Genomic DNA, 19,883 nt, shown 5'->3' on the forward strand with positions numbered 1-19,883 from the left:
GTTTTCACATAAACACTTCAGTACAGGTAGTCCTCACTTACCGACTACTTGTTCAGCAACCGTTCAAAATTACAATGATGCTGAAGAAGGAGACCTACGACCAGTCCTTGAAATTGTAGCTGTCCCCATGGTCACATGAACAAAATTCAGGCACTTGGCAAACGGCACACATTTACAATAGTCACAGCTTCCTGCGGTCGTGTGATCACCATTTGTGACCTTCACAGGCAGCTTCCGACAAGCAAAATCAATGGGGAAGCTGGCAGGAAGTCACAAGTCGTGGTCATGTGATGTCATGCTTAACGACCACATGTGATTCAGTTAACTGCAGCCAGAACTGAGGTCATAAGTCAACATGGTCACATGACAGTTCACTTAACAACCACACTGCTTATTGATGGAGTTGCTGGTTCTAGTTGGAGTCAGTAAGTGTGGACTACTTCTACCTTTTTTTCCCCACTTCGTCCAATTTCCCATTATGTTTCTTCTGGTTCAGCCAACTCTTACTTCCATGTAGCATCTTGACTGTGTCATACATTGCACATACCTTCGAGATGGTAGAACACAGTCAATGGTATATTGGCTTGTAAGGTCGTCTCTAGATTAGTGATTCTAACATGCATAGAATATTATGAATGTGTTTGGGATAACTTGGCTTTAGTTGCTGTTGTGGCATACTGGCCAAAATGTGCCAAAACTAGCCAATACTGCAGGGAATGCAGCATGTGACACAGTTAATGATAAGTTAACCTAGTAAATACTTCTCTATCATACTAAAAAAAGGTTACCTGAAAGTGTCTTTGACATAAAAGAATTGTGTATTACGGTGAATATCATGAAGTTATTCACCATGCAGTGAATGATCCAAACAACTCCTTATGACTGAGGTTTGCAGGACAAACATCATTTAATTTTTCTGTATTAAGTGTCTGTTACCTTCCCTGTTCCCTTGGTTATAATTCAGATAAATATATAAATAAGCCTAAATTGTAAGCCATTGCCTGTTTCACAGTAAGTGGATATTTTAAGTCAAAGCCATAATTCTAACATACTGCTTCACTCAGAGATAACAGTGCTTCCTTCATATATAAGTTGACCCCACACACATTCATTTTCTTTTCTATGTGCTAAGTGCCTGAGCTGCTTATTGTTAATTGTTTTAAGCTGTGAAGTTAAGGAAACATTATCTAAATAACTAACAAACAAAAAGCTGATTCTAAGACTCTCATTCACAGATGCTCCATTCTCTTTTATTTTTGTGCATTTTGGTGCAGATGCCTTCAACTGCATTTCATTTAAGAGTTCTAGAAAGTTTCTAGCTACTGCATCAAAAGTTTCTTCATCCAATATCACTAAATTATTTGGAGAAAAAACTTAACATATGTAATCTATCAGAATGTTATATACAGTCCATTTTCCCTTAAGTTCTCAGAGCAAAGAGATATGGTTGTTACCTAATGTCATGTCCCAGTGCAGGAGGTTTTACATGACTTCTACCACCACCTCTTGTTGGAAGGGGTGGACAGGGGGATATTTTTATACAGGGTATATCCTGTTTGTTATTTTTACTTCTATTGACCACCACGTGACAGGATGCAACATATGTAACAACTTGAAACCAAAAAGGAGCCATCGATGGACATGACCAAATCGTATGTGTCAGAGAACCCTCAAATTTCTTGTAGTACCAAAACAAGAAGTGTAATAAGAGATTTTTGCAGCCAGCATATCTGGGCTGCAAAAATTCAGATGACCAGTAGATAATCCGACCTCTCTTCCATCATGAGGTAGACTAGATTTTTGCATTCCAGATCTGATAGCCCTAGTTCTCTTAATATTTCTATAATAACAAGGAAAAAAAGATGACCTGGAATTTAATGAGTTCCTGATTACAAATCCAATACCTTCAACATCTGGTATCATTCAAGGTATTAAAAGAGTTTTAGGAATGCGCATTGGTTTTATTCTAGGAGAACCAAAGCAGCTGACAGTTTCTCCAGTCATTGCTTTTGAATTTCCCTACATGGGAAATGTGTGGTATTCTGTTTTTGAAGGTCAGAAGAAAACACTGTCTGCAGAGACAGACCACTTTTCAGATTCAAATATTGCATACAAAATTATTGCTATCACACAGTTACCTACAATTACTTTGTTTCATACGGACAATATGCCATATTTACTATCTTTGTTGGTATGTTATGTAGAATAAAGTCATGAATGTATAGATAGGTATACAGTATTGTGCAAATGTTTTAGGCAGATGTGAAAAAATTCTGTAAAGTAAGAATGCTTTCAAAAATATATATATTGTAATTGTTTATGCTTATCAATTTACAAAATGCAAAGTGAGTGAACAGAAGAAAAAACTAAAGCAAATCAATATTTGGTGTGACTACCCTTTGGCTTCAAACCAGCATCAATTCTTACACTTGTACACTTTGTACACTTGCACAAAGTCAGGGATCTTGTAGGATTAGAGACAGGTGTATGATGAACCAATTATACCAAGCAGGTGCTAATGATCATCAATTTCATATGTAGATTGAAGCATAGTCATTAACTGAAATGGAAACAGCTGTGTAGGAGGCTTAAAACTGGGAGAGGAACAGCCAAACTCTACTACTAAGGTGAGGCTGTGGAAGGCAGTTTCATGTCACAGGTCATACACCATGGCAAGACTGAGCACAGCAATAAGACACAAGGTAGTTATGCTGCATCAGCAAGGTCTCTCCCAGGCAAAAACTTCAAAACAGACTGGGGTTTCAAGATGTGCTGTTCAAGCTCTTCTGAGGAAGCACAAAGAAACTGGCAATGTTGAGGACACAGTGGTCGGCCAAGGAAACTTAATGCAGCAGATGAAAGACACATCATGCTTACTTCCCTTTGACATTGGAAGATGTCCAGCAGTACCATCAGCCCAGAACTGGCAGAAATCAGTGGGACCCAGGTATACCCATCTACTGTCTGAAGAAGTCTGGCCAGAAGTGGTCTTCATGGAAGAATTGTGGCCAAAAAGCCATACCTCTGATGTGGAAACAAGGCTAAGTGACTCAACTATGCATGAAAACATAGGAACTGGGGTGCAGAAAAATGGCAGCAGGTGTTCTGGACTGATGAGTCAAAATTTGAAATATTTGGCTGTAGCAGGAGGCAGTTTGTTTGCCAAAGGGCTGGAGAGCAGTAAAATAATGAGTGTTTGCAGGCAACAGTGAAGCATGGTGGAGATTCCTTGCAAGTTTAGGGCTGCATTTCTGCAAATGGAATTGGAGATTTGGTCAGGATCAATGGTGTCCTCAGTGCTGAGAAATACAGGCAGATACTTATCCATCATGCCATACCATCAGGGAGGCATGTGATTGGCCCCAAATTTATTCTGCAGCAGGACAACCAATGTCATTAAGAACTCTCTTCAGTATAAAGAAGAACAAGGAGTCCTGGAAGTGATGGTTTGGCCCCCACAGAGCCCTGATCTCAACATCATCAGGTCTGTCTGGGATTACATGAAGAGACAGAAGGATTTGAGGCAGCCTACATCCACAGGAGATCTGGTTAGTTCTCCAAGATGTTTGGAACAACTTACCTGCCGAGTTCCTTCAAAAACTGTGTGCAAGTGTACCTAGAAGAATTGATGCTGTTTTGAAGGCAAAGGGTGGTCACACCAAATTTTGATTTGGATTTCTCTTCTGTTTGCTCACTTTGCATTTTGTAAATTGATAAACACAAACAATTACAATATATATTTTTCAAAGCATTCTTACTTTACAGCATTTTTTCACACCTGCCTAAAACGTTTGCACAGTACTGTATATAAGCTTTTTTTATTGACTAATAAAACTCTGTTTTCAGATTTTCCAAACACAGGTGTAAATAAACTCAGAACATCTGAGAGTGTTCCTATAACTTCTTATCATGTTGGAACGGAGCCTGAACAAGGAAATCTCTACTCTCCAGAGCAGACATCGCTCCATGAAAGTGAGGGTCTGTTATATAAACTTTAAGTAATCTGAAGTTTTTCAATTTAGCAACTTTTTTGTTGTAATTTGTAATAATGCTAGTCTTGTAAATGACTTCTATCTGCAGGATCAGCTGGTAACTCTAGAAGTTCAACACAGATGAATTCATATTCTGATAGTGGGTACCAGGAAGTAGGCAGTTTCCATAACAGCCAGAACCCAGGAAAAGGAGAGAACAGACAGCAGCATCCCTTTGCAGGAGCAAATAACAACCATTTAGTGAGAAGTTCACGAGCTGAAGGACAAGCTTTGGTACAGGTACAGCTAAATTTCAGCACCTTTTTCATTCAATGTTCCATTTGCTGATCATTTACAGATAGTTCTGCTTTGTTGTCCTGTAAGCAGATATTTCTGTATTTTATAAGAAAAAAGCCCTAAGTCATGTAGTAGAGGTCTGCTATTTATTATATTGATTTCTTCCTGCCCACAGGGCACTCATTTCTAGTATAATAGGACTTTCTTTCTTCACAGCCTCAGCTTTTTTTGAACAGATATGGAGGATGGGCAGAGTGCAGGAAGAATATGTTCGGTCACTGGGTACTATTCTGCCATATAAGACGCCCGATATTTTTAGGATTACAACATTTACTCAATTTATTTTTAATTAAAAAGAAAAATATCTCAGCAATTGAAAAGGTGCACACAGTACTGAATTTTAAATTTTGAAAGTGTGTGTGTGTGCACATGCATTTAAGAAAAGCCCACAGATTTATAACTTAGTATACATATAGTGTAAATAAATATAATTTATCAAATATAATAGTATACTTGATTTAAGCCACAGTGGTCCATAGATTATAAACCAATCACATAACATTTATGCAAATAAAAAACAATGAAACAACACAAGAATATTTATCATAACTACCCCAAAAAATTAACAAAATAAACACAACAAAACCATTGTTTACTGTTAGTGTTGGATCAGGTTGTAATAACTATAGTTTGTATGAAACAGGTCAACTACATAAACCTGAGACTATATTTGTTATGAAAAGATAACAAAGTTAAACTAAAGTTACAGCTGTACAAAATTATAATTTTATAATTATATAATCATTTTACAGTGTTATTATCTTTATAGCCTCTCTCAAGGAAACCTGAAAAATACTGTTCTGTTTAATGAAGATCTCAAGTAGAGACTTTTCAGTGTTCTCCAAGAATGCATTCTTGATGTATGCTGTAACAAACTTGTTTAACAATATTTTAGACACAATGCAACAAAAGTAAAGTATTTTTACTTTTCATTGGGAGAAACTGAGAGTTCAGTCCTGTTAAGAGGTACTTCCCACTGCATCCAATAGGACCTAATCCCAAGTGTGTATATGAGGTTTTCACTTAATCTTTACACTTAAATTTATTTTGTTGATATTATTATTTTTCTCCTTTTTAATAGACAGCACCAAACATAGCTTCCAACAGAGCCATGAGACGTGTAAGTTCTGTTCCATCAAGGGCCCAATCTCCCTCATATGTAACCACTACAGGAGTTTCCCCTTCAAGGGGATCACTCAGAACTTCTTTAGGAAGTGGCTATGGTTCGCCATCTATTACTGAATCACGATCTGTCAGCTCTAATGTTTTCTCAACATTACCTGTTCAAAGAGCAGCATCTCCATTTACTACACAGAGGCCTGCCTCACCAGTAGCAGTGCGCCGAATTGGTTCAATAACATCTAGGCAATCAACCAACCCCAATGGAGGAACTCCCCAATACCAGCCTTCAGTCAGAGTTGGTTCACCTCTCACAATAAATGACACGCAGACAAGAGTAGCCTCTCCACCCTTAACCCAAGTTGGATCTTCATCACCAAAGCGTTCTGGGATGACTGCTGTTCCACAACATTTGGGAACATCTTTACAACGGACACTTCATGACATTGAGCAATATGCACAACAGTATGATATCTATGAAAGAATGGTCCCACCTCGTCCAGACAGCCTTACAGGTTAGTAAAAAGGTAAAGACACAACTTAAAATTTTGTGCAATTATATGTTACATTAATGACAAATGGGATCATCAGAAACATTTATTGCAATTCTTTTTCTGAAACTGAGTTTGTTTTTTTTTAAGAAAGGAAATGTTTTACTTAAAAATAATAACAATTGGCTACTGTGGTTGCATACTTTCAGTTCTTTTTCTCTTCTAAGTAAGAATGGAATTTCAAGCTGGGGAAGAAAGAATAACCAAATCTGAAATAATATAAAAGTGCTAATATGTCTGTGCTGTAAATATATGTCAGATCTTACAAATATGCATTTAATTGCATATGAGGTTATACTCTAATTAAATAACTCATGGTAAAAATAAAACCTACTGTTTCAATTGGCCTAAAAGGTGACAATCACATTGTAGAGGGCCTTTTTTTAATGAGGAATCTCTTAATCTCACAGAGCATTTTTTAGGAATCAGAGGAAAAGAAGTACAGTATAATATTTCTTTATAGTTTGTATTTATCCTGGCTAGTATTAATTAGTAATACTATGCTTAAAAAACTTTTCTGTTATATTTTCAAGTCTCAGTCAGTTTGATGGGGAAAAATGTTTTTCACATTTTCTTTTTCCAAAGAAGAACATTTTGATGGAATTCTCATTGGTTGGCCATAGGGTTCATACATTTAATACTTACACATACACACACACACAATAATAACAATAAAGCTTCCCTGGCTTTCTAATCTTCAATTAAATCTCAAATATATCACAAGTGATCCTCCCATGGGACTTTTTCAGATCAGGAAGTACTGAAGGCCGGGGAGGCTGCAGAATGATGGAGAAATATGAAACTTGGGAGAAAAAAACATGAGCACCACTTCTGCTCTGCAGTGATGAAAATGCCACTATTTTTTGTTCTAAAGAAATTCTAAAGTATTTTGAGAATTAGGCAGAAAAAATAGAAGCTGCTTTTTCAGGAAAAAAATTTGGGCAAATCAGGTGGTTTTGATACGTTACTTTAGCAGTTGATGATTTTATCTTTAGTAGCAAACTGAATATTTATTTGTTGGAATATTTGTAGCCCACCCATTATCTATTGGCTCACATGGCAAGTTACAATCCATTCAAAAAAAAAGTTAAAGGAATAGAACCAAGTAAAATCAATAATAAATTACTTAAAAATACAATATAAAACAATAATGAACTAGTAACAGGGAGGCATTTAAAGAACAAAGGCATGGTGAAACATAGACATGAATTGTCAAATCCATGAGTAAAAAAATCAGATCTTCATCTGGCATGAAAAGCCGATAACATTGGCACCACCATTACCTTCCAGGAAAATGTCTAGCTAGATCTTAAAACAGGGCATGCATTTCTATCCTTTTGCCCCAACACAATCATAACTCTAGTATAAATTCAGTATAAAATTATTTTCATGCTTCAATTTAAAATGCTTTCATAAGATTACTGTTATAACATTTAGAAGTGTTAAACATTAATTCATACAAAAATTCTGAAATTAACCCATTTTTATACAGTGGTATTTTTCAAAACAGATAAAACTGGCATGGATAAATTTACAGATTTTGCTAAGAAATACAATATGGCAGTTGAGCAGTTGAAAAGTTGTTTAAATTTATCTTATGTCAATAAGAAATACTGAAAAGTTGATATTTTGTGCTTGATTCAGCAAATTTCAATGGAAAATATGTATATGTGTTTAAGTACTTAATGTTAGCTGCATCATGCTCATTTTGTCCAAAAAAGAGAACTCTAAAAAAGGTAGTTTTTATGGAAAAATCTCTACTGGTTTTAATGAGTCTCTTTCAGGCATCTCTATATTAAAGTAAGATATCCAAAGAATTGTGAGTTGTTTATTCCTTGTTTAATTCTCCTGTATATTTTTATCTTTATTTTACAGAATCAGGTATGTAAGCTTCCCAGAGTCAGTTATAATTGGAGCAGCATATAAGTAAAACAATAATTGGAGCAGCACCAGTAAAACAAATAATAAATTAAAATAAATATCCATCTGCATAGATCTGTGTATAATTATTTCACGTATGACAGCTGAAATTGTGAAATACAGTTCCAATACAAATTAATGTCTCATAGAAACCATGATTTAACAGACTAGTTGTAGGGAGGTGGCATCTGTTACTCCCAAATGTCTGTCAAATCACAAATTATATAATTTACAGTAATTTATTCCATTTGCATAACAATGTCTTTAAATAAATGATGTAATTCACATCAATTCATGTCATTTACATAATGACATCATTACAGAAATGACGTAAATCTCAAATGAGATAAAATATCATAAAATTAACATACTTAATTGCCTCATCTGGACTACTTTGGGTGCGATGGGCTTGTCCATCATATTGGGGCGGGGGGATATTCAGACAGAAAATTTATCTGCTGCATCTGAAGACTGCTAAATAAGAATCTGTTAAATGGAGGTTTCTAAGATTTTTAAATCTTTATGTAGTTAATAATTAATTATTATATAGGCATGGCTTGCCCTCTTATCTGCTTGTATCTAATTACTTCAGATAGGCCATTTATATCATTATTCTATTCATGTGTTACCTTTGTACAGCTAGTGCTCAAGCTGGTCAATGGCAAAATCCAAATTTAATAATTGGTCCTCTTGCTTTTCTATATTAATCTGAAAGGGTATTAACAATAAAGCATTAGCTTTCATTTTTCAGAATGTATCTAAATATTCTTTCCCAATTTAATTATCATACTAAGAAATATCAAGAATCTTTCTGAATATTATTATGTTCAATAATAATTTGAGTATTTAACATTTTGCAGTGGATCTGAGGCCTTATTAAGGGCCCAGAACAGAATGTTCATTTAATTTTATACTTTTTTTCTATTGAGATCAGTGGTCCAGTACAGTGTTTCTTAAACTTTTTTCTCTCAGGACCCTTTTCCTCTTTTAAAATTATGTTTGTATGGGTTATATTTATTGATATTTACTGTACTAAAAATTAAAATTGACACATTCGCTGTCACTTCTGCTTCTCACAATTCTTTGATGGGATTTTAACATTGTATTATTTTTCAACATAGGCTGGCAAATAATTTTGATTTTGCAGACCCCTGAGAGGATTTCGGGGGACCCCCAGGAGTCCCAGGACCACACTTTAAGAAACACTGGTCTAGTAAATGGAAGTGTGTGGGATTTTTTTATCCCAAAATAATTGAAATAATTATTGGGATTATATTTATTGTTTAATTTATTAATTTCCCTGCCTCGATCGAAAACTATATCTGATCATTTGAACTACTTCACCAAATTTGGATAAGACCACTTCCATGTATGGGGCTCATAGAAATTAATTTCCACAAAGGTCCTGAAGAAATCTTCTGCAGTTAATCACATTTTCATATCATCTTGCAGAGAGGCAAGGAAGTAATTTTAAATTTAGGAAAGCTTATTTTCTGCATTAAAAATTAAAATATAGTTCACTGTAGTCAGATTAGGAAAATGTGTTCTATGTACAATACAATATCTCTTACTACTACCAATTTTAATTGTTCCAAACATTGCAGATTTTTTGTGATTTAAGTTGAAACAGGCATTTTTCATAGGAGGGAGAATCTTAGAATAACACTGAAAATTTGGCACAAATTGAGTAGACATGTTAGGGATTGAAGGAATGGAATGCTACAATATTAAACAGTATCAATCTGTCGCAGAAGGCATTCATCAAATGTAAATAATGAGCATCAGTTCATATTTCCTGCACATGGTTTCTGATCTTTACAGAAGAAAAATTTAATGCCCTACCATAGCAGTTGTTTGTGGACAAAGTTTTGCATACCTGAAGTTCCCCTGCCTGCAAAATCCTTATTCATTCATTGATTCATTACAGTGAAGGGATCAGTTTTATTACAATAATATATAAAAATAAGTACTAAAGAAGGATACGCATCCATAATTCTTCATTTTAAAGTGATTCTCAAGAGAAATATGAGCAAACTAAGGTACAAAGCCCAAGAAGAACCATAAATATTTCTGTCAGAATTATTTTTGTGTATATTTTTTATTAGATAAGTCATTGTGTTATTACTATAATATGCATTTTCGGATTCCCTGTGTGTAATACTTGAACCATTCTTATTTTATTAAATTTGGAACACAAAGTATGAATCTTCAAATGATTAAGAGGAAGACTTTATATAGCTATCCATTTTCAGACTCTAGCAGACTATAACCAAACAGAAGAAGTGAGAAGGAAGCAAGAGGGAAAAAAGAGTTCATTTGTTGTTAAATATAGCCAGCAAGTATATATTTCAAAATAAAAAAAATGCTTGCATTATAATAGGATTTCTTTTTTTGTAGAATTAACACTGTGGTTTATATTGATCAAGGATTTGTTTGTTTGTTTATTCGATTTCTATGGCCACCCATCTCAGACAAGTGGGCAGCTGAGTAGTTAACAGTACAGTAGTTAAATTTGGTTTAACAGTAGTTAAAACCAAATACAAGCAACATACAAAATATATATATACGTAGCAGCCAAGAAAAATTATAACCTTTGATATCAATATAACCAGGAAATGGGGCCTTTAACACACTCGGGGCCCCAGGCCTGGGCACATAGCCAGGTCTTCAAGGCCGTACAAAAGGCAAAGAGAGTTGGGGACATCCTAGTCGAAGGGGCTATGGCAGAGAAAGTACCCCTCCTAGTCCCCGCCAGCCGACATTCCTTGGCTGATGGGACCTGTAGCGTGCCCAACCTGCCGGACCGAATTGGATGGGTAGAAACAACTGGGAGAAGACGGTCCCTCTGGTAACCTGGTCCCAAGCCATGAAGGGCTTTAAAGGTGACAACCAGCACCTCGAATTGCATCAGGAAACACAATGGCAACCAATGCAGCTCACACAGTAGTGGTGTTACATGTGTTGAATATCCAACACCATTTACTACCTTTGCAGGTGCATTCTGTACCAGTTGAAGCTTCCAAATAGTCTTCAAGGGCAGCCCCATATAGAGCACGTTGCAGTAATCCAGACCAGAGGTCACGAGGGCATGAGTGCCCTCTCTGGAAGTGTCAGTTGATATTTAGATGCTAATTTAATTGAAAAGATCCTGAAAGAGTGGTATATAATAATTCTTCGTGTTTCACAAACAAATATGGTGGTATCCTAATCAATTATGTTTTCTAATATAGCAATCTCACAATAGCCTAATTGTACAAGTCTGTTATAAGAATATAAGAATAACCTTGCTAGATCAGACCAAAGCCCATCTTAGTCCAGCATTTTGTTTCTCGCAGTCATCAACCAGATACTTCTGGTATGCTTACAAGCAGGAGATGGAGCCATGATGCTCTCTTCCTGATATTCTCTTGCAGCTAATACTTGGAGACATGTTGTCCCAGTATAAAAGTTATATTAAGTCTTCAAGCTGATAAGCCTCAAAGGGCCTGCCTTCCATGAATTTATCCTTTGGAAGTTTTCCAAGTTAGTAGCCATCAACCCTGATTATCAGAATAGAAATGATTTAAAATATTTCTACAGAGCAAAGTTAGCCCAGTTAATGACTGCAATGTATAGTAACCTCTCTAATAGGAAACACTAACTGAAGTTGGAAAATCTGTGTCTCAGTCACAGAAAGTCACAGAAGCTACTCAACATCCAGGAGACAATGCTAGGTAGTTGTTGCACCCAAGTAACTAACCTGATTTTTAAGAGTAAGCACAATAACCTCCATGTTCATTCTGCCTGTTCAGTATCTCTGCTTCAGTATCTATTTCATTTTAAATTTGTTAGTCTCATTTAGACTTCCAAGAACCTCTTCAGGGCATTTGCTATTTCATTTAGATTACAGGAAAAAAGTTACCTGTCTTAATATTGATGACATTTTATTTCAGAACTCTTTAATAACCTCACAGAATGGCTTTAGTGAGATAAATTATCTTCAGACATCTTCTGAACCACCTAAGAAGTGCATGTTCTTGAAGCTAAATAACATATTCAGTTGCAAGGCTGCTTTTTCACCTGCTTGAAGAATGAAATTGTGCTGTGAGATGTAAAGTAAGCATAGCCTCTCATATGCACTTTAAAGTTTAAATGTTTAACAGTCTCACATCTTACCCTCCTGCCAGGCAATTCCATATGGATCTATGAAAAAAAATAACAGAAAATTGACCATTTAACTTACACTTTTTGGGAAATGGTTCATTATGTGGCAAGTGTACAGCTATTATATATTTCCAAATTCTCACTGTCTTTATACCACTGTTTATTTCACTCAATCTATTGAAACAGTACATCAGTATTGTATGTTGACAATCTGGCCAGGCAACCCCACCAAAAAAAGGGGGAGAAAGGCCAGAAGAGGTTTTCTTGCAAATCCAGGAGACTTCTGAGGTATACAAGAAAGTCCTGTTTTTAAATAATAGCAGCACCTACCATGCCATCCAAAAACCAAGAAGTTCTGGCACTTATACTGCCTAAATGCTAAATACTGCCAGTAAACATTTCAGAAAAAAGGATGCAGGTGTGAGTATGAAAGGTTTTTCATGGAACCTTCTGACACAGTGAAGCTCTGTCGGACTGTGAAGAAAGCTTCTTATAGCTTAAAGGATCAGCAAGCATATGCCTTAAAATCAGAGAATTGGAAATGAAGTAAATGTGATGCACTTCCCAGTGTGGGCAGTTTATTTGTACTGCATTGTATATGGCTAAGGGACAACTTTTGATTTATGTTTGAATGATCACTTTAAGGAAGGGATCACTTTCCAAATCTCAGGCAGTGCTCCACATAGTAAACAGAATATTATAATATCTCTAGAGTACATACATTTTCAGATACTTTATTTCTCTGTCACCTTGAACAAGGAACAAAGATCTGGATAACAATGAAATTGAGGAATGGATGAAAGATTAAACAAGCACAAAAATCATAAGGGTTATAGATAAAGAGAAATTGCCAGGAGAGGATCTGAATTTTCACTTTAGATACAAATAAAAACAAGAAGATCAAAAGAGAAAAATAAAATCCTAAATCATGTGGAAAAATTGATTAAGAAACTTGGGTAGTCCATTCAAAATCAAGTGAATTAGTAGGTATCTAGTGAAATTTTTAGAAGCAACACAGGGCAATAAATAACAGGATGCCACCATTCAAAAAGTCTTTAAGTCAGGATATGAATTTAGTTACCTTAAAGTAGTTACTGCTTGCTTCAGTATTCCCTTTTTTTGAGCAGTGAATTTTTCCTGTGATTTTTTTTCCAGCACTCATAAAAACCTGGAGGGAGAAAAATAGATTACTCATGGTAATTATTGTACCCTGATCATTGCCTTTTTTTTTTTTTTCCTAGGCTTAAGGAGTTCATATGCTAGTCAACATAGTCAGCTTGGCCAGGAGCTACGTTCTAATGTATCTCCTGATTTACACATCACCCCCATTTATGAAGGTAGACCCTATTATAGTCCAGTGTACCACAGTCCAAGCCATGGAACAGGTGATATACACCAAGGATCCCAAACTGCATTATATCGAACTGGCTCAGGTAAATTTGAAATGGTTATACCTCTGTTGTCCTAGAGCATATGTAGCAGCATTATATTCTTATTGTTGTGGTTAGATTTATAGTCTACCTTTCCTCCAGAAGCTTAATATGGGACATATAGCACTTTGTCCTTTAATTTTATCCCCTCCACAGAAACACAGTAAGGTAGGTTGGTTTAGAGATAATTTGACTCAAAGTCAACCAGTGAGCTTCAAACCACGGAGTTGAAACTATCGCCTGGTTCTAGTTCAACATCCTACTCATTTCACAGTATTGACTGTGCAACTAGTATGTATAACTGCAGCAACAGTGGTACAGCTGCTAACTTTTTTTTTTTAATATAAAGATGGGAGAGCCCATGTGCCCCACACAGCCACCAGCACCCTTGGGTTCTTTGGCACTCTTTGATCACATTGCTGGAATTGACAGCAAAATGGCTCAATTTCAGCCTGTTTTTCAGGGGGTTGGACCTCCTAGTCTCCCAAAAGGGCAAAAAAACCAGACAAAAGGTTTTGATCATGCCTTTTCCAGTTACATCATGCTATCAGTAGATTGCCTTCTGCAGCCTTTCAAAAAATCAGGAAACAAAATTGTCACATTCTGAAAATTACTTATAGTACTATACTGTATATTTATTAAGGCACATCTAGTTTATATTTGATACTTTGTTTTTTTGTTTTATAGTTTCTTTATTTTACTCTCATTTAATATAGAATTTCAAAAATGTTCGTACATTTTGTTAAGTATAAAACAAGGTAAACATTAAGCAATACTGTGAATGGTTAGTGAAAAAAATAGTGTAGTGCTTTAAAAAAATCCAAAGCAAATTTGGAGCAGTTGTAGAGATTTGCAGGGAGGAAAATGTAGGAAGGTATTGTAGGCCAAGTGTATTTTAGTTCTAAACAAGTCATTAACCAAATGCATTATTTATTACAGGACAAATCCAGATTTTGTCATGGTTAATTTATATTCCATTAATTTCAGTTGATTAATTTCAAAGTAGGACTAAATTTGGATCCAGCTCTCTGTATTTATCACGTTTATGACTAACCCATCTTGAAGATACAGAGTAAGAGATTAAAAAGTCTATCGGTACTGAAATTAAACTTCAAAATATTTCTTTTAAATAACAATGTACCTTGCATCCTAAAATAAGTTACCTTAAGGAAGTTCACAGAAGGAAGTATCTGATCTACTCTTCTCCTTTAAATCCCATAAAAACCCTCTGGAGGATTGTAGATCTATGACAAGCAATATAAGAAGTGCCATGGTGGCATTTGTCTCTCCCAGAAATCTTCCTCCACTCTGTGAACAATACTGTGCATATTTATTTAGCAGTAAGCCTTAGAGAATTGAATAATGCTTATTTCCTAATATATTTATATGAGAGCAGTAGTAGGATAAGTTTATTACCCTTAATATCTTACTTCTGGACTACCCATAAGCATGTGATTGGCTCAGCAGGGAAAATAATGATGAATTTAGGAGCCATTCATCTGATGCAGCATGGCTTTGCTTATAGAGCTATATTCTTCTTTAAGTCATTTTTTTTTTAGGATCTGAACCACCCTCTGTTTAACTACATTCTTCACAAACCAATCTAGAGAGAAGTATTCAAGATATTTTTTAACATTCTTGAAAGGGAATTAAGAGAAAAAGAATGTATGCCTGTATCTATGTATATGTTTGGTAACCATAAGGGGAGTATTTTCATAATATTGATTTGGTATACTAGGTGTTGGAAATCTGCAAAGATCATGTAGTCAGCGTAGCACTCTTACATACCAAAGAAATAATTATGCGCTGAACACAACCGTTACCTACGCAGAACCCTACAGGTCACTTCATTATCGGATGTCTGAATCAAATTACAACAGGATGCAACATGCAGTCCCTGCTGATGATGGAACAACAAGATCTCCATCTATAGACAGCATCCAGAAAGATCCCAGGCAAGTATAAATGATACTTTAATCAGTCACGCACAGTTAGCACCATAATAATAAAAATCCTTAAGTGATCCCTTGTATTTTCATTTTTAATTCTTCACCTCTGTGATAGCATTTAATTTAGTTAATTTAAGTTTAGTTACTGATAGATCTATTGTTGGATGCAAGTGTTACATGACACACATCCCCAAACCCACCTTGCTTAGGGTTGACTAATAAATGTCATAAAATAATAATAAATTCACACTTTTCTTTGAATTCTTATCTATTGAAGAGAATTTGCATGGCGGGATCCAGAGTTGCCAGAGGTCATTCACATGCTTCAGCACCAGTTCCCATCAGTTCAGGCTAATGCTGCAGCCTACCTACAGCATCTGTGCTTTGGAGATAATAAAGTAAAAACTGAGGTATGCAACAGAGGAGGTCTTACTGATCAACTGTCAATGAAGAATATTTCAGAACTGTTAGAACATATGGCTTAATGTTGAAATATTCATCAGGTTAGACACTGTAAACTCTTATGAACTGAAAAACCCTGCAATGGAAATATAGTTATGCTTTTAAGCTTTATTATGGTCCCAAGCAAACCATTGTGCAATTAGCCTTTTTACCCATTAACATTATAATATTTTGCCCATGTACTTAGAAGCAAACCCTGGTGACTTTAGTGGAACATTTTCTAAATAAATATTTGCATATAAGGCTAATGAGAGGGGGTTTTTTAATCACAATTTTCTCTCGCTGTAGCTCTTTAAAACGAGTGTATAAATATTTATGAAGTTTTTAGTGAAATGTATGCATGTATGAAATGGAAGAGAAAATAATAGTACAAAGAATAGTGCTTAACAGCGAATTCCTGAAAATATGCTTTCAAGTATTATTTGCCACCTCTTAAACGCTGAAGAAATCCATCTCTTCAAACATTTTTCCTACTGTGTTCACAATACAGTATTTATATAAAAAAATATATATATAGATGTTATGAAGCCAATTTCACGATAAATAAATTGAAAGGTATCAGTAGTTTTGCTTTTCATGCTTTCTCTACTTACAAGTGCATTTAAAAAGCCCCAGCGCAGACTGATTTTTGCAGATTTTCAGATTCTAAGGGAAAAAAATAAAACATTTTCTTAGATTTTATCCTCAGTGATTCAGATAGTAAGTATATTTATACAGAGGTGGGATTCACTGACTAATCTTTAGCTCACCTGAGATTGAAGCAACAGTCTATGAACAAGTTACAGAGCTGATCTGAAATTCATTATTTTCAGTGTATGCTTTCCAGTAGGAGATAAACAAGCTGTCTAGGCAAGCACAAAATACACTGTATTATTTTCATTCCTATGCTGTTTTCTTTCTTCTTTTTAATTAAAAATCCCCTTGGCCAATTTCTCTGTAGATCAGTAGTAGATAATTAGCACAGATTACCTTGTCTACTCATAACATTTAGATCAAAGTTTCTTCAAGTTAATTACATCTGCATCATTGACAAAATGAGAGGTACCTTTAGGTTTTGATAATAATTAATATATTAATAATAATAACAACAACAGAAGCAGCAGCAGCAGCCCATTGTTAATTATGAATAATTATTACATAAATTGTTTCAGTAAAGACCTTTTTCAATGCCATGCAGGGTTCAGAGGCTACAAGGGCAAGAGGGCCAAACCATGTACATAACAAGTGTTTTAACTCTAACTTGCCCATAGCAACATTAAAAAAAAAAAAAAAACAGTAACCAAAAAGGCTGGCAGAAATGTAGCTGCAAGCAATCTTTTCTCTACCTACATCCTTATTTGCTGCTTTCTTTTCAGCACCCTATTCTTACATCACTCCATTAACTCTTAACCAATAGCACTAAGGACATGTCTGGTTTCTGCTGCTCTACTGACTAGGCTAGAAAAACTTGGGGGGAGGGGGAAGAAACCTAACCACAAAGCTCAGAACAGTAGACAGCACTTGGAACACCTGGAATGAAAACGTTTGAAACAGCTAAGTTTTGGAATTAAACTGTATGTATGATTCCAGCCTTAAAACAAAACTCCTGCAAGACACGTCCTTTGCTTTGGGCTTGGAGCATTTGAAAAGGCCACATTTATTATCATATAAACCACTAGCAGGTGATATTTCATATAAAAATGATACACTTAGTAAAATATAGAGATTAAAATTCAGACTAAGGCCTATTTTATGATTATTTCCAACAACAAACTTAATAAGCAGGTGTACATTATACTCACCTTAACTAATATAAAGGTGCAAGAAAAATAATTTTCTCTAAAAGCTTTCCTTAACCTGCTGTCTTTCAGAGGTGTTACACCAGAACTCCCATCATCTGCAGTCAGAACAGCCAAAAGTTTGTGCGGCCAGACATTGTGAATATTATTTTCATAAGCGCATGAAGGATCTTAAGATTGAGGAGAGTGTATCTCTAAACTTTTGAGATACAGCCAAGCGTGTTTATAAAAATTACTGATAATGGATTTTTATTAAAATATGTGTAATTTGAATTCAAATTTATTGAATCTTAAAGCATTCATTTTAACTGAAAATGGAGGGAATATATATACACACACCATACACAGCGCTGTATTTTCAACAAATTAGAGATACGTCCTCTAGAAATGCCAAATACTAAATAGGCGGACAGTGTGTGGTATATGCAACCTGTGTGAGAAAACAGCAATTTTCTGGAATTTCACTTCATATATTCACCAGTTCCTCTATTCAATATATTTTTATAGGTATGCAGGTTAGGAGGAATCAAACATTTGGTTGACTTGTTAGACCACAGAGTTCTTGAAGTTCAGAAGAATGCTTGTGGTGCGCTGCGGAACCTGGTGTATGGGAAATCTACAGATGAAAATAAAATAGCAATGAAAAATGTTGGTGGAATACCTGCACTTTTACGGTTGCTAAGAAAATCAATTGATGCAGAAGTAAGAGAACTTGTCACAGGTAATTTTTAATAGGTAGGAAATAAATGGTGTATAGTCAGATCCAGTGAGTTTATGTGCAAGAAAAAAGCTTTGAAATAGTTATTTGAAAAGATACTTAACACAGTTCAAAACAGTTTCTGTTCAGTTCACTGAGACTTAGACCAGAGTTAGACAACCTGGTCCCCTCCAAATGCTTTGCATATCAACTCCTATCAGTTCCAGTTAGCATGTCCTTTTGCAAGGGACTGAGTATAAGTGCCATCCAAAACATTTTATGATATCTTAAGTGAGTAAGTCTTACCTCTGGGTAGACATACATACATTTGTATTGAGAACTCAGGTAAGTGTTTGAAATATTGCAGTCTAAAAGCATACATTCTATCTAGAAGTTATTTAAGTCATGTAAATTCTTTAGTATATCTACATGATTTTACTGAGAAATGTACAGTGTATTTTCTGCATGACAAAAATTGTACTCCCCTATACTTCTAACCCAAGCTTGCTTAAAAAATATATACGAACATGAATAATATTTGCTTTTGATAAGTATATATAGAATTGTAACTGTTTACTGTTAATAATGACATATACTTTTTTTATCATACTTCTTTCATTTTTTTGTAAAGTACTTTTTTTTTCTCTTTGACAATGTATGTATCTCCATCATTATTATTGTGTTTTGTTCTTTTCCTTTTTTCTTTTGTTATTAATTAAAAAACAATTAAATATAGATTTTTTAAAAAAAGATTATTTTATCCCTTACCTGGAATTGATTCCAGTGATATCTGTAAATGCCAAATAAGGAAAGACTGATTCCCTAATTTGGGAATGCATTCTGCTAGAACACAATGTTGTGACGGTTATTGATATCAGCTGAATCTAAAATCTGTGTGTTAGTTCACTTCCTTGCTATCTTATTTTAAATGCAAGTGTTAGGCAAGGCTAAAGAGTTTGTTTGTTTGTTTGTTTGTTTGTTTATTTCCCAAATTTAGATACTGCCCATCTCAGGAAAAAGTGACTCTGGGTGGTTCACAATAAAACAACAATATTAATTAAATACAATAAAAACAATGTAAAATACAGTAAAAATAGAATAAAACCAGACACATACGCAAATAATAATTTCTTCCAAGATGTTGATGATCAGTAAGATGTTAACATATAGGAGCATCTTCAAGGTGCTAGCCACCCCCAGGGTTGGTTGCCCCTTTTTTCGCCCCATGCCAGTTGGCAGAGCCAGGTCAACTGTTTTCCGGAAGGACAAGAGAATTGGGGCCTGCCTCACCTCTGGGGGGAGAATATTCCATAGGGTGGGGGCCACAGCAAGGAAGGCTCTCTTTCTGGACCATGCCAGATGACATTCTTTCATTGATGGGGTCCGCAGCATACCCTCTCTGCCTGACCAGGTGGGATGGGTAGATAAAATGGGGGTGAGACAGTCCCTCAGGTAACCCAGTCCCATGCCATGTAGGGTTTTCTGTGTAGTTTGTGCTCAAAAACA

At 35.4% G+C, this 19,883-nt stretch overlaps 1 protein-coding gene across 6 annotated transcripts in view; it reads left to right on the top strand.

Annotated features, from left to right (window-relative positions):
* The window catches only part of PKP4 (plakophilin 4), a 146,399-nt gene that overhangs the window by 86,909 nt on the left and 39,607 nt on the right, over nucleotides 1–19,883 (top strand). For 3 of the 6 annotated variants that reach the window (XM_088146585.1, XM_088146584.1, XM_088146586.1), the window contains 7 exons: nucleotides 3,847–3,978; nucleotides 4,081–4,271; nucleotides 5,410–5,962; nucleotides 13,303–13,494; nucleotides 15,230–15,446; nucleotides 15,718–15,850; nucleotides 18,188–18,401. In XM_088146585.1, the coding sequence (XP_088002711.1) occupies nucleotides 3,847–3,978; nucleotides 4,081–4,271; nucleotides 5,410–5,962; nucleotides 13,303–13,494; nucleotides 15,230–15,446; nucleotides 15,718–15,850; nucleotides 18,188–18,401 (1,632 nt within the window). The remainder of the gene's footprint in view (nucleotides 1–3,846; nucleotides 3,979–4,080; nucleotides 4,272–5,409; nucleotides 5,963–13,302; nucleotides 13,495–15,229; nucleotides 15,447–15,717; nucleotides 15,851–18,187; nucleotides 18,402–19,883) is intronic. The other 3 variants (XM_088146588.1, XM_088146589.1, XM_088146587.1) reach the window with 3 other exon arrangements.

The sequence above is a fragment of the Python bivittatus genome, unplaced genomic scaffold, assembly GCF_059951505.1.
Source record: "Python bivittatus isolate LINGU-HERP-01145 unplaced genomic scaffold, Pbiv_v1 ctg000480_np1212, whole genome shotgun sequence".
Classification (NCBI taxonomy): domain Eukaryota; kingdom Metazoa; phylum Chordata; class Lepidosauria; order Squamata; family Pythonidae; genus Python; species Python bivittatus.